The 14,162-nt window shown below is 39.1% G+C and overlaps 2 protein-coding genes and 1 pseudogene across 2 annotated transcripts; 2 read left to right on the top strand and 1 right to left on the bottom strand.

Annotated features, from left to right (window-relative positions):
• Positions 1–1,475: 1,475 nt before the first annotated feature.
• On the top strand, positions 1,476–3,687 carry LOC109506049 (putative inactive receptor-like protein kinase At1g64210; annotated as a pseudogene).
• On the top strand, positions 2,867–3,397 carry LOC114912931 (probable inactive receptor kinase At1g48480). The gene has a single exon (XM_029261381.2). The coding sequence runs from the start codon at positions 2,867–2,869 to the stop codon at positions 3,395–3,397; it is 531 nt and encodes a 176-aa protein (XP_029117214.2).
• Positions 3,688–4,077: 390 nt separating the features above from the next.
• On the bottom strand, positions 4,078–5,692 carry LOC109505739 (pentatricopeptide repeat-containing protein At4g16470). The gene is given in 2 exon segments (XM_019849879.3): positions 4,078–5,200; positions 5,203–5,692. Coding segments are annotated over 2 exon segments (1,311 nt in total). The 5' UTR covers positions 5,573–5,692; the 3' UTR covers positions 4,078–4,259.
• Between the last annotated feature and the right edge of the window lie 8,470 nt (positions 5,693–14,162).

Genomic DNA, 14,162 nt, shown 5'->3' on the forward strand with positions numbered 1-14,162 from the left:
ATCAGAAAGCGAGCAAGGTTGCTGGATCACAAACTTAAATGGAGGAAATGCCGAAAGTTGCATGAAGTTTAAAAATGTGTATACAAAACAAATAATCAACTTGATTGTTTCTTGTATGTATAGACTCTCAGGCTCGTGTGCATCAAGCAATATCAGAGGACATTTAATGATCCTTCAAATTGTACATAAAATCAAACTTAGTTTCACTGATAAAATTCTGACAAGTGCATGTGTATTGACTTTGTGATAATCTAAGCAACCTACCTTGTAACAAGGATGGATTTAAGCTATATCATTGTAATACAAGCAATGCATCCATCATTCATGAGTCTGTAGTACCAGGTCACTTAATTCGGGAGGCCCAGAGAAAAGTTTAGCATAAGCTTAGGGGTGTACACGAGCTGAGCTTGACTGAGATTCGGTCTAATCAAGCTTGGTTTGTATTAATTTTGGGATTGAAAATTGAGATTAAGCTTGACCATTGTTTTGAGTTCAAATTGAGCTTAATTTTGAATTGAGCCAAAAACAAGCCTAATACATCAGTTTGAGATTCTAAATTGAGCTAGAAATCAATTCAGGCTGGAACAAAACTAGATTGAAGCTTGAATTAAAATCTGATTCAAGTTTGGCTCAAATTTGAATTAACATTTAATGGATTTAAAGATTAAATAAACATTCAAGCTTAAAACAATCCTTCAGGCCTACACAAATACACACACACACACACATATATACTTTCAAGCCTAATCAAGCTGAGTATGATTGAGCTACGTCGATACCTTTGGCCTGGCTTAAGATTAATTCAAGACTAAATTGCCGGTCCAAGCTTAATATTGAGTTGAGCTTGAGTCAAACTCGACCTGTTCAGATGGTTTACCACCCCTACCTAGGTTGCTCATCTCAACATGAGATATTGAGCAAACTTGCTGGAATATCACTAGAGTCTACAACGAAATGACTAAAATGCAGAAAATTGTTAATGTAGGTTGGATACCTTTGAACGTCTCCAATTTTTTACAGGCATGAAAAGACAGAATATCATATAATTTCCGGAAGCTCCTTCGCCCAACAAATTATCGCAACATAGTAACCATCGAAGTCGAAGCCTAAAAGAGAACTTGTACATCCTAACAAGTGACACATCATTTTCTCATTGCTTATGCTGCTTAGTCTGCATGATTTCTTGAACTTGGCTTTTTTTCAGGAATACATTCATGACATATGACAGCTAAAGTCTACACTTGCATGGTTCTCGCATAATAAATAAGCAGCATTTTATTTGGTTTCATCACGCCTTGTAATTTCAAACGAATTTGATTATTGGCATGGCATGGCATGGCATCGTTAAAAATGCAATGACTTCTTTCACGATCTAGTCTTAGTGACCAAGAAATATACCACAACATGAAAACCTTGGAAATGTCAATCAATATTAAAAAAAAATATTTATAATACTTTGGAATTTACGAAGGAAAATGTCGATATCTGGTGCAGTAAACCGAAAAGCAGATGCAGTTGCATGGGAATCCCCTACTGAAGACTTATATAAATCCTCGTCGTGGAAGGCAGATGAAACTACAATGTTCCATGGCAATTTGTTGGCAACAGAGGAGTTTTGGTCTAAATCTTTTATGGCCAGTCTGCATCTTGACCTTCGCAATGGGCATGGGAGCCTGCAGATCTAGTAGCCCATCAGAAAGTAAGTCCTTAATCCAATTTATACAGGCAGCCGATCCCGAAAATATTCTACGTTTAAATTGGGATGGACGTATACCTGATCACTGCTCTGGGATGTGGATGGGTATAAAATGTGATGTACTCTCGCTCCACGTAACAGAGATCAGGCTCGAGAATCTGAATATCAGTGGGACAATTGATGCAGATTCTCTCTGCAAGCTTCCATCCCTAAAATTTCTCAGCTTGGCAACCAACCATATCGCTGGTGATATTCCAAAGTCAATGTCAAACTGTCTTGGTCTTACTTATTTGAATCTGAGCAGCAACATGCTGAATGGAATAGTACCTGCGTCTCTGGAAAGCTTGAAGAACCTCAGAAGCTTCGACATCTCAAACAATGATTTAACAGGATACATTCCTCATTTCAAGCAGGAAATTGAGCTTGTTTACCACAATACCATGATATCAGCCATATCTGATAACAAGACTGACGCTACGATGAAGACCTCTGATGGTAAAGGAGCCAATAAAAAGGAGGAAAAGGCACATAGACTAACGTGGGCCATCACAACTCTCACTATGGTTCTCTTGATTGCCTTCTATTCATTGTTCATATTTTTCACTGACAAGAAAAATCGTAGAGCAACTCAAGTGAAGGAGAACAAGGAATGCGTTCACGGGTCTTCCGCAAGCAATCATACTGCTGGGACTGGGGATGATATAGAGAAAGGAGGGGAAGTTCAAGACTTTGTGTTCTTTGGTGACAGACAGGAAAGATTCACCATAGACGATCTCCTTACGTCAGCAGCCGATATCCAGGGCCAGAACATCTACAGCAGTCTCTACAAGATTCGGCTAAAAAACAGTTCCATTTTTGCCGTCAAGAGGTTGAAGAATTTGCATGTCTCAGGAGATGATTTCAAACAAAAGTCATGCGGATAGGAAACTTGAAGCACCCTAATCTCCTGCCACTTGTGGCTTGCCATTCCTCAGACCATGAAAAGCTTTTAATTTACAGATATCAAAATAGTGGAAGTCTCTCATCTCTCTCTCCAGTAAGACTTTCTAATGTATACTTTTATCTCCGTTGATATTTTTATTAGTTATTCAGTTAAATAATTATAGTTTTGGTCTTGCAGGCTATGCAGAACGTAAGGCGGATATCCCATGGAGAAAGAGACTATTTATCATGCGGGGGATTGCAAGGGGATTAGACTACATAGCCAGAGAGTTGGAAGAAGACTATGCCCCTCATGGGAATCTAAAACCTTCCAATATTTTACTCGGTGAGACTGAAGAACCACTTATAAGTGAGTTTGGAATCTTGAATCTTTTATACGCAAAAAGGGCACTACTGTATTCGTCATACGGGTATAGAGCTCCAGAGAAAGAGTTGACAAAGAAAGCTGATGTCTTTAGTTTTGGTGTCATAATACTTGAATTTCTAACCGGGAAAATAGTAGAGAAGAGTGGCATCGACCTTCCAAAATGGGTGAAATTCATGGTGAGGGAAGAATGGACTGCAGAAGTTTTTGACGCAGAGCTGAATAGAGAAGGAAGACGATGGGCATTTCCATTGCTCAATGTTGCTCTGAAATGTGTATCCCACTTACCAGAGCACCGGCCGGATATATCGGAGGTCTTGGAAAAGATTGAGCATGTGCTTAATTCAGAGGAAGACTATTCAATGTCATCCCCATCTTCCGTAGAATTCAGCTAACAAGATCGTACACAAGACAAGTGAAACTCCAGGAAATTGCTAAATATCAGCAGCATGCTTGTTTGGATCTTTTTGTGAACATTAACTTTGCAAGTCTCTTATTCTCGTTGTCCTGTTAATTAGCAGTTTGGCTTGGAGTAGCCAAATGTAATTTATTCAAGGTAGACGACTATTTGTATCTTTAATCGGTTCAATCTGTGATAACTGCCTTCAGATTTTAGCCATCAAGGAATGTTTCTGGTGGATGGCGAGCAGCAATTTTCTTTGATGCCAAACTCTAACATCATAATTAGAACTTGTTGACCGTATCCACCTCCATCACCAACACAATTGATAATAAACGCTTGGTTCCAGAATGATAGTAGACATAGTTTTTATATATCTCTCTGTCTTTAAAGTCTCCAATCTCCTCCCTCAGTATGCTAATTATATAAATACAACACCGTCCTCGATCGTGATCTATAAATATCCAGCAAACACTTGGTATGCTAATTATATATACAACACAGTCCGTGACCCTGACCTATAAATATGCAGCAAACGCTTTAGAACTTTTCTGTTGCAAAACTTGGACCTAATTATGGCAGTTATTTGTGAAATGGCTCCACTGTAGCCCTTTCTTTTTGTCCAAAAAGTGGGGAAAAGAAGAAGGAGCAGCCTTGGTTGCCAGCATCAAGGTATTGTTCCAAATATCTTCGATTCAAGGTTCTTGTTTCTCTTCTCTATTTTTATTTCTTATAAAAAATTGGCTTGTACAAAAATTAACTTTATGAACCATTTGTCACACTCGACCCCTTTGAATTGTCAAGTATATTTTACATGCTATATGTGTTTTCATCCTTTTGTTGTTCGATCAAATACGTCATGTATCGGAAGCATAACCTGCTTCAGCTAAAGCACAACATAGAGAATTGATCATCTCATATATCATCTCGCTTTGTTCGTGAGATTTATCTCCAACAAGGAATGTGTGCACCTCTCCTTGTATTTCAATCAAGCTCCAAGCGGGCTCCTTTTTTATTCCTAAAGATCTTATCATTCCTCGAACACCTGCAACATTCTCCCACATCTCATAAGCTGCAAAAGTATTTGATAGAACAACATATTTGCCTGCATTTTCTGGCTGCGCTTTGAAAAATCTCTTTGCTGCAAGCTTCCCCAGCTCTATATTTCCATGAATCCTAGAAGCACCAAGCAAAGCTCCCCAGATTACTGAGTGTTCCTCACAAGGTGACTTCCTAACAAATTCATACGCCTCATCTAACCGCCCTGCTCGCCCCAACATATCCACAACTGCTGCGTAGTGTTCTCCTCTTGGCCTAATCCCATAATCTCTTCTCATGGAAGAAAAATATTTCCATCCTTCGTCAACAAGGCCTCCATGGCTACAAGCAGAAAGAACTGCAAGGAACGTTACATGATTTGGACAAAAACCATCTTCTATCATCTGGTGGAAAAGCTCGAGGACCTCGACAACTCGCCCATGCTGGCCATATCCTGATATAAGAGCTGTCCATGTAACAACATTCCTCTCGGACGAACCCTTGAAAACCATGTAACCATCACTCAGACTGCTGCATTTGAAGTACATATCCACAAGCGCGCTGTTGACAACAACATTAGCCTTCATCTGGGTCTTGATCATAACACTGTGCGCCCGCTTCCCATGTTCCAATAACGCGAGCCCGGCACAAGCTCGGAACACCGAGGCGAATGTGAACTGATCTGGCTCCAGGCCAGACGATCGCAAGGAATAATACAGATTCAGACCCTTTTGCTCCAGACCATTCCGCACGTACCCGAGATCATCGCATTCCATGAAACCAGGTCTCTATGAGGAATTCTATCGAATATCTGGTGCGCGGTCTCCATGTATCCATTCTTGGCATATAATATGACTAATTTAGTCCTGAGATATTCATGCGGCACAAACCCGGTGGTTATCATTTGTGCATGGATTCTTCTGCCGAGCTTTATTTCCTTCCGGTTAATGGCTTCCTGCAGTAGAAGAGCATAGGTCTGAGGATCCGCGCTCAATCCTTTACGGCACAAGAGATCAACAGCTTCCAACAATCTTCCAGAGAAGCAGAGACCCTTTGACGTCTCATCCAGACTGAAAAGGTCCTGCCGGGTTCGAGCGTAAAGGGGAAAATATTTTATGAACGTTAAGTGCATTTTGCATTTACGTTGTGGCTGAATGTGTCGGAAAATCTTTGGGTATCAGCCTCGCCCGCAGAGAAGGAAAAATTGATAGAATAAAAGATAAAAGATGTGAGGGTCTGGACTGAGTATGAGTACAATCTAGAGGTGTAAATGGGTCTGGTCTAATCTAATTTTTTATTTAAATTTTAATATTAGATCTAGACCCAATTATGGATTGGATTTACAATTAAAATTTTTACCCAATGGGTTATTCGGGTTGGCTTTGGCTCATGTATAATCTAACTCCAATCCAAAAAATTCATATTTAAATTAGATATGGATCATATATATATATATATATATATATATTATATATATATATATATATATATATATATATATATATATAATTTTTTAAAATAAAAAATTTAATTTAGATAAAAAAATTCTAACTTTATCATTAGATATGAATATCTCTTTGGAAGTGTGTTATGACATATTCAAATGGCAATTTTTTCAATAAATTAAAAAAATAATTAAAAAGAATCTCAAAAGCAGAGTATTCACTATAGATTATATGAATTATTATTATATTTAAAAATATTCAATAAATTAAAATATAGCATGGATAAAATGTCAAGTTAATTATCATATCAATCTACAATATAAATGCCAAATTTTTTATCCAAGAATACCACTCCATATCTAATTTGCTGCAACATCCCCTATATCATGTGAATAAAATCATATCAAGAATCTTGGATTGGTGAGATGATGACACCTATTGCCATAGAGAATCATCTTAGTATGCCATCGAGCTAGTGGTGTACTAGAGGGCTCGACAAAGTGGTGCACAGATCTAAGGAGTTGGATGAAGATCTCAATCAAGATTTGCTGCCTTGGTATCAGACCCATGCCAATAAAATTCTGCTTAATGTCAATAAGCATTTGGTATGGTATGGTAACATTAATACGCTTCAAGACGGTGTACAGGTATGAGATCGATACGGTACAGTATGATATGGATGGTATAGGATGGTATAGTATTCTATGATTTTAATACACCCTAGGTGAGGAATGATAGTGATAGGATCTTTAGTCCTAACTGACACTCTCTTCAAAATGGAAAATGGCTTGCAGTTGGCATTTTGGCATAACAAATGGCTTAGCAAACTAACTCTGAAAGAAATCTTTCCAATCCTTTTCTTGTTAGAAATTCTCATAAGATGAGCTTCATTGATTATAGACCAATTTCTTATTCTGATTTATTATGAAAATATGGGCTAAGTTATCATCTGAATGAATGGTTAAAGAGCCCATGATAATCTATGATCATACCATTATTTTAGATCCTATTGTCTTAGTCACGTGATGTAATATATATTGATGTAGGCTGTCTGACTCTATTAATGAGTTTGTGATGGGTGAATCTATTAGCATTACTAATTGAACTGGGTTCCTACTCCATTTCTATATATCCGTTTGTAGAGAAACCATAGGGCATTAAGATCTTTATGTTCTTGGAACGAACTTATCTATTAAGGAGATCAGCATAAAGTGGAGATGGAGAAAAAGATCTACCCCATCATTGTTCTTCTTCTTCCATAGGATGCTGGTATAGCAACCGTTAATGGCCGCTTAAGGATCTTGAGGTATGCTTGGATTTTATTTTATTTTCATGAATCATTCTTTTGTGTCCTAATCTTCTACATAAGATCTATGAAAAAATTTCAACAATTGGTATCAGAGCTTGAATTTTTTAGAAGGTTAGAATCAAAAATAAAAATAAATAAATAAATAAATATAATATATATATAAAAGAAAAGAGATAGATCTCCTCTGGTCGTCGCTTCTTCTATCCTTGTTCTCACTAGGTGACGGGACCACAGTCCTGCAGTGATGGGATGAGCTGGTGGTAAGGGCTGGCAATCCCCATCCAGATCCAAATATCCAAACAACAATAATAGTAATAATAATAATAATAATAATAATAATAAAAAGAGAAGAAAAAGAAAGATAGATCTCTCTGTGGCCGTCCCTTCTTCTCTTCTTTTTCTCACTGGCATATGGGGATGGAGCTCCGACAACCACTTGAATGAGCTGATGGTGAGTCCCACCGAGTTCCCATTAAGATCCATATCAAACAAAAGAAACAAAAAAAAGGTGAGGGATGGTGGTTCCCACCGTCATGTCCTCCTCCTCCTCTCTTGCTACCACCACAGGCGGCTGTCTGGGTAGGTGGCATGGTGATTCGAGCAAGTGGCAGTGTCGGATGTGGCTCACTGACCCTTTGCTGCCTGATTTTTCAAATAAAAAAAGGAGCACTGGATTTCCATTTGACTGGCAGTTTCCAATCTTAATCACTGAGGATGGATGGAAAATGGTGACGGTCCACTGACTAACCCTTTTTTCGATGGCTGCCAGTCAGATTTTGAGGCGGAAGAGGTGCGGTTTGGCCCTCTTTTTGTTGGTGTTTGCGCTAGACCATGCATGGGACCTGATGATTAGCGAGCAACCAAAAGAGAAGATCATCTAGATGCGGAAGCAAAGAATTCATAGATTAAGAATTGCAAAGGAAGAAAAGAGAACGAGAGTTTCTTGGGAGAAAGAGCTTTATTCAATCTATATTTAGCATACAATCTTAACCTATTTTACATGTATATGTATATTTACAATAGGATCAAGCTCCAAGCTCAAAAAAAACTTCCAACCCAAACAGACCTACGTGCAAAACTAATCTGTGAAACTAAGCCGGCTCAGTCCCAGACTGAGTCGGCTAATCTGCAGTCATCCAAAACTCACTCTCTGTTTATCTGCAAGTTAGTCAACTCACTTATGAACTGAGTTGGCTAACCTGTCACTGAGATGGCTCAGTCTGGGACTAAGCCGACTAACCTGCATTTTAACCTGAAATTTTTGGAATGTAGCTTTCTGTCCTCTGTTGTTTCTCAGACATAGTCGACCCACCTTAAACTTAGTCGATCCAGTTTGGGACTGAGCCGACTAAGCTTTTGAAACTCTTCATGCTCACTGAAACCTTCGTTGGCTTGGTCTCTTCTTCTCTTGACCTCTTCTCACATGTTCCCAAGGCATGGGAGCACCATACTTGAGCTCACATTCTCCACCTTGGTTCTTCCAAGTCCTTGTGAACTCAGTTTTGTCCTTCAGATCATCCGTGCCACACATTGAAAGCTGTCTCTGGAGAGTCCTTCGTGAGTACATTGACTGTTCTCCTTGGTATGAACATTCATCAGCTCTACTTCACCTTCCTCCACTAGTTTTCTGATCCTGTGGTACCTTACATCTATATACTTTGTGCGTGTATGATAGATTGGGTTCTGTGCTAGCTGCAGAGCACTTTGACTGTCACTGTATAGTGCAACCTTGCTCTGCTCTCCCCCATTTCAGCTACAAGGCTGTTTAGCCAAAGAGCTTCCTTTGCAGCCCCTGTGATCCCTATATACTAGCTTCTGTGGTGGACAAGGCTGTTATAATTGAAGGATTGATCTTCAAAACACCGGTCTACCAAACATGCAGAAGAGATATCCTATAGTAGACCTCCTTGTATCCAGATCTCCTGTATAATTTGCATTCATAAACCCTTCTAAAGGACTCGAACCTTTATATGACTCTCTGGAGTTCTTCTCACATCCTCCCAGCTGCCCACCAAATAGCAGGACCATAATCCCTTTTCCTTGCAGATATCTCAATATCCACTTCAATGCTTTCCAGTGCTCCTTCTCAGGATGAGCCATATATCTACTAACCAGCTCACTGCATGTACTATATCTGGTCTACAGCACACCATTGTATACATCACACTGCCCACATCATTTGCATAGGAACCTTCTCCATATACTCTCTCTCTTCTTTTGATTGAAGCTTTGATATTTGAAAGAGATATGTGGCTTGGTAATGGTGTCTCTATAGATTTGGCTTCTTCATCCCAAATCTCTCCAGAACCTTCTGAAAATATCCTTCTTGTGACAAATGGAGTACTCCTTTGCACCTATCCCTGCAAATCTCCATTCCAAGATCTTCTTCGCTGGATCCAGATCCTTCATCTCAAACTCTGCTGATAATATTGTTTTCAGCCCTTTTACAACTTCCATACTCCTGCTGGCTAAGGACATATCATCAACATACAGTAATAAGTACAGGGCATCCTCCTCCTCTACATCTTTGACATAGACATAGCAGTCATGTTCACATCTAACAAATCTCAGACTCAGTATAAAGCTGTCAAACCTGTGATACCACTGATGAGGTGACTGTTTTAGACCAACAGCGACCTCCTGAGTAGACAACCTTCTCCTCCTCTCCAACCTCCATAAAGCCATCTAACTGCTTCATATAGATTCTTTCCTCCAAAGTCCCATGGAGGAAAGTTGTCTTCATGTCCATCTGCTTCAATTTCATATCTTGTTGTGCCATCAATGAAAACAATATCCGATTAAAGTGTGACACACCACAGGAGAGAAAACCTCAGTGTGGCCTATCTTTTTCCTCTGTGAGTATCCTTTTGCTACTAGGCTCGTCTTGAATCTGACTCCACCTTGTTCTAAGGTACCTCCTTCCTTGTGAACATCACTTTGAGCCAATAGGTCGAGCATCTTTAGGAAGATCCATCAGCTGCCATGTCTGATTTTTCTTCAGTGATTCATCTCCTCAGTCATGGTCTGCATCCATGACTCCTTGTCATCACTCTTCATGGCTTTTGCATAATTCTTCGGATCTCCATTTGTAGTAATGAGGGTATAAGAGATAGCCTCATCAATGCCATATCTGATAGGTCTTCTAATGGTATATTGGGGCTTGTATAGTGCCACTCCCATCGATGAATTTCTTCCACCTGATGTCTGTGGCTGCTCCTGCATCTCCATTTGAATAGCTGGCTCTCCATGTTGGTCCTCCACCTGAGTAAGATATCTTCTACTCAACTCCACCTCAAGGAACACCCCTATAAGTAGATATAGACTGCATTCCATCTGCCTCTGACATATCACCACTATCCATCTTCACTTTTTCAGATCCTCCTATACTTTCAGACCTCTCCAAGATACTCTTCTCATAAAAAATAAATCTCTGCTGATCACTAATCTTTGTGCCTGAGAATCCCACAGTAGGTACTCTTTGACTCCTTGTGGATACCCTATGAACAACTTGCTTCTCTCGGTCGCCTCCACATGTGCATAGTCGGGCAACGAAGACCTTCAGGTGGTCAAGCTCCACCTTCTTTCTACTCCAAACCTCCTCTGGAATGCCTCTATTTAGCTTTCTATGGAAAAACTGTTGACAAAAAAATATGCAAAAGTTAGAGCATCACCTCAAAAAAACTTTGGGAGTAATGTTTATAGCCTCAAACTCCATGCCTTCTCCATCAATGTCTGGTTCATTCTCTCCGCAATACCATTTACTGAGGGATCTTCTTCACTGTATACTGGCGCTTAATGCCATTCTCCTCACAGTACTTTCTGAACTCTAGACTCGTATACTCTCCACCATTATCCGACCTTAGGCACTTCACTTGTCTCTCCATCTCTTTCTGACCTCAGCTCTCCAAATCTTGAATCGGACAAATACCTCTAATTTCTCCCTGATTAGATACACTACACTCTTCTGGAGAAGTTATCTATGAAGGTAACAAAGTACCTTGCTCCACCTCGAGCTAAAACTGATGTTAGTTCTCATATATCTGAGTGCACTAAATCCAACACTCTTTTGTTGTGCTTGGTACTGTTGGTAAACTTTACCTATACTGTCTGCCAAAAATACATGGCTCACATAAATCACTGTCTTTTTCTTCAAAATGGAATCATCCCTCTTCTACTTAACTCCGTGAGCTCTCAATCACTCATGTACCCATCCGATAGTACCACAGTCGATATAAAAACTACTCCTGTGCCGCTGCTAGCACCTCAGCACTATCAGTCACCATTGAACCTTCTATCTTGTAAAGATTGTTGCTCAGTCTTCTATCCCTCATTGCTATAATGCTCCTTGAAAATCTTCAAGCATCCACTCCCAGCCTAGCTACTAAAAGCATAACCCTACTCCTCCAAGTAGCCCAAAAAATCAGATTTTTCTTTAGTTTGGTATATGCTTGATATTTGATAAATTCAAATAACACCATCATACATCCTCATCCTAACAGTGCCAACACTAGTCATTTTATAAGGGTGATCATTTCTAAGGCTAACACTTCTTCCATCTGTCTTCTAGTAGGTAGCAAACCATCTCGATGTGAAGTATAATGGTGTGAGCATGTTGAATCCAATTCTACGTAGTATCACACTCTATGGGCCTATTTGATACAATCAGCAAGTCTTCTCCACTACTCATCGATGTTGTATCATCATTCTTGATGGCCTTATCCTTTTCTATCTTCAAAAGGGCACATTCCTCCTCAGGTGCCCTGGCTGATGACATTTATAGCACTTCAAGGATTTTTTTGAGATTTTGATCTGCCTTGGATTTATCTTACTCTTCTCTTTGATCTTTCCTATCTTTCATTCACAGGCAAGACCTCAGAATTAGGATTTCCCTTGTATCCTTTGCTCATTCGACTTGGGCACACCAACAACTTGTTCATAGTTTAAGATCTCCTTCTCATAAACTAAAATTATTATGAGACCATCATACGAACTGGGAGAGAGCAAAGCAGTAACAATGCCCTATCTTCCTCTTCAATCTTCACATCTAAGCTCATCACCTCCAAATAGACTTGATTGAACTTCTGACATGAGCAACAAGATCTCCTCCTTTGGACATCCTCAAACTATAAAGCTGCTTCTTCAACCATAGTTATTAGTCATATTCTTCCCAAATAGATATTCTCTAGTCTCATCCAGAAGTCCTTTGCAGTAGTTTCTATACATACGTCGAGCAATACTGATGATCAAGCACATTCTGATTGTGCTAAAAATAATCTTTTTTAACTCTTCTTAGTCTTCAGTACTGATCTTTTCTGATCTTTTCTGTACCAAAAACTTGTAGATCTTTTGCTGAACTAACAAGTTCTTTACCCTCTGCTGCCACAGGTAAAGTTTTTCTTACCATCAAACTTTTGAAATCTATCATGAATCCACTTGATGCCATCACTACAATTATGTCAAAACAAACCCTAACACCTTCTGCATTCAAATACAAGCAAACACAACCCTTCCAAGAAGATCTATATGCCTAGATTTTCTTTCCAACCTCTGTATCACCTGTTCCCCATGTAACACTGCTCCACCTCAATCAAGAGACAACCATGAAGAAAACAAGAAGATTTAGGATAAAATCTGGTATAGTAGATCTGGATGCAGGAACGCTAGGCGACTTCCTTGCAGGAACCCTAGGCGACTTCCTTTCCTCCTCCACACAACCACCACTCTAATACCAAATGTTGGTGTTTGTGCTAGACCATGCATGAGACCTGGTGATTAGCGAGCAACCAAAAGAGAAGATCGTCTAGATGCGAAAGTAAAAAATTCGTAGATTGAGAATCTCAAAGGAAAAAAGAGAATGAGAGTTTGTTAGAGAAAGAGCTTTATTCAATCTATATTCAGTATACAATCTTGACCTATTATATATATATATGTGTTTAAATAGGGCCAAGCGCCAAGCTCAAAGAAAACTTTCAATCCAAACAGACCCACGTGTAGAACTGATCCCATAAAACTGAGCCGCCTCAGTTCAGACTGAGTCGGCTAACCTGCAGTCATCCAAAACTGCACTCTCTATTTGTCTGCAGGTTAGTTGACTCACTTATGAACTGAGTTGGCTAATCTGTTACTAAGTCGGCTCAGTCTACGATTGAGTCGACTAACCTATATGCCAGCTTGAAGTTTTCAGAATGCAGCTTTCTATCCTCTATTGTTTCTCAGACATAGTCGATCCATTCTCAGATTGAGTCGACCCACCTTAAACTTAGTCGATCCAATCTGGAACTAAGCCAACTAAGCTTCTGAAACTCTTCATTCTGGCTGAAACTTTTGCTGGTTTATGGATTTGAATGGGTGGTGACCACCAAAGTGGCCCATTCATTAAGTTTTGTAGGATTTCTTTGTTTGATATTTAAGAGAATTAGACATGTTAAATTTTGATAAATTGCTTGATATTGATACATTAAAGTGAATAAATATATTTATGAGCATTGTTGGTTGATCCATAATTTAGAGGATTGTAGGTTTCAATAGATGGTGCCACCAAAGTGGCTCATTTATTGAAATTTGCTGATCCCTTTATTTCATATTTCATGGGATTAGATATGTTAATTTTTGATTGATTACTTGATATTGATGCATTAAGTTGAATAAATGGATTCATAGCATACTGGTTAATCTTTGATTTAGAGATTTATGGATTTTATTGGATGGTGACCACGAAAGTAGCCTATTCACTGATGTTTCTAAGATTCTTCTATATGATATTTTAGAGGGATTGAGAAATGTTACGAAATTATCACATACAATCATCCCTCCAAAGGAGCTTATTGTATGTTATAATTTTGAAATGGAATGTTTTGTGACTAGTGAGTATGCATGATCTAGGATTTATCCTATCAAAGTAGTTGGACTTTCAAAAGTTGATAATAACTTGTTAAGTTGATTCCATAGGATACTGGAGAGATACCTTA

Source organism: Elaeis guineensis, chromosome 2 (assembly GCF_000442705.2).
Source record: "Elaeis guineensis isolate ETL-2024a chromosome 2, EG11, whole genome shotgun sequence".
In the NCBI taxonomy this organism is placed as follows: domain Eukaryota; kingdom Viridiplantae; phylum Streptophyta; class Magnoliopsida; order Arecales; family Arecaceae; genus Elaeis; species Elaeis guineensis.

Bases quoted from the DNA above. Each gene is read 5' to 3' on its own strand.
- LOC114912931 (XM_029261381.2), top strand. From the start codon at position 2,867: ATGCGGGGGATTGCAAGGGGATTAGACTACATAGCCAGAGAGTTGGAA.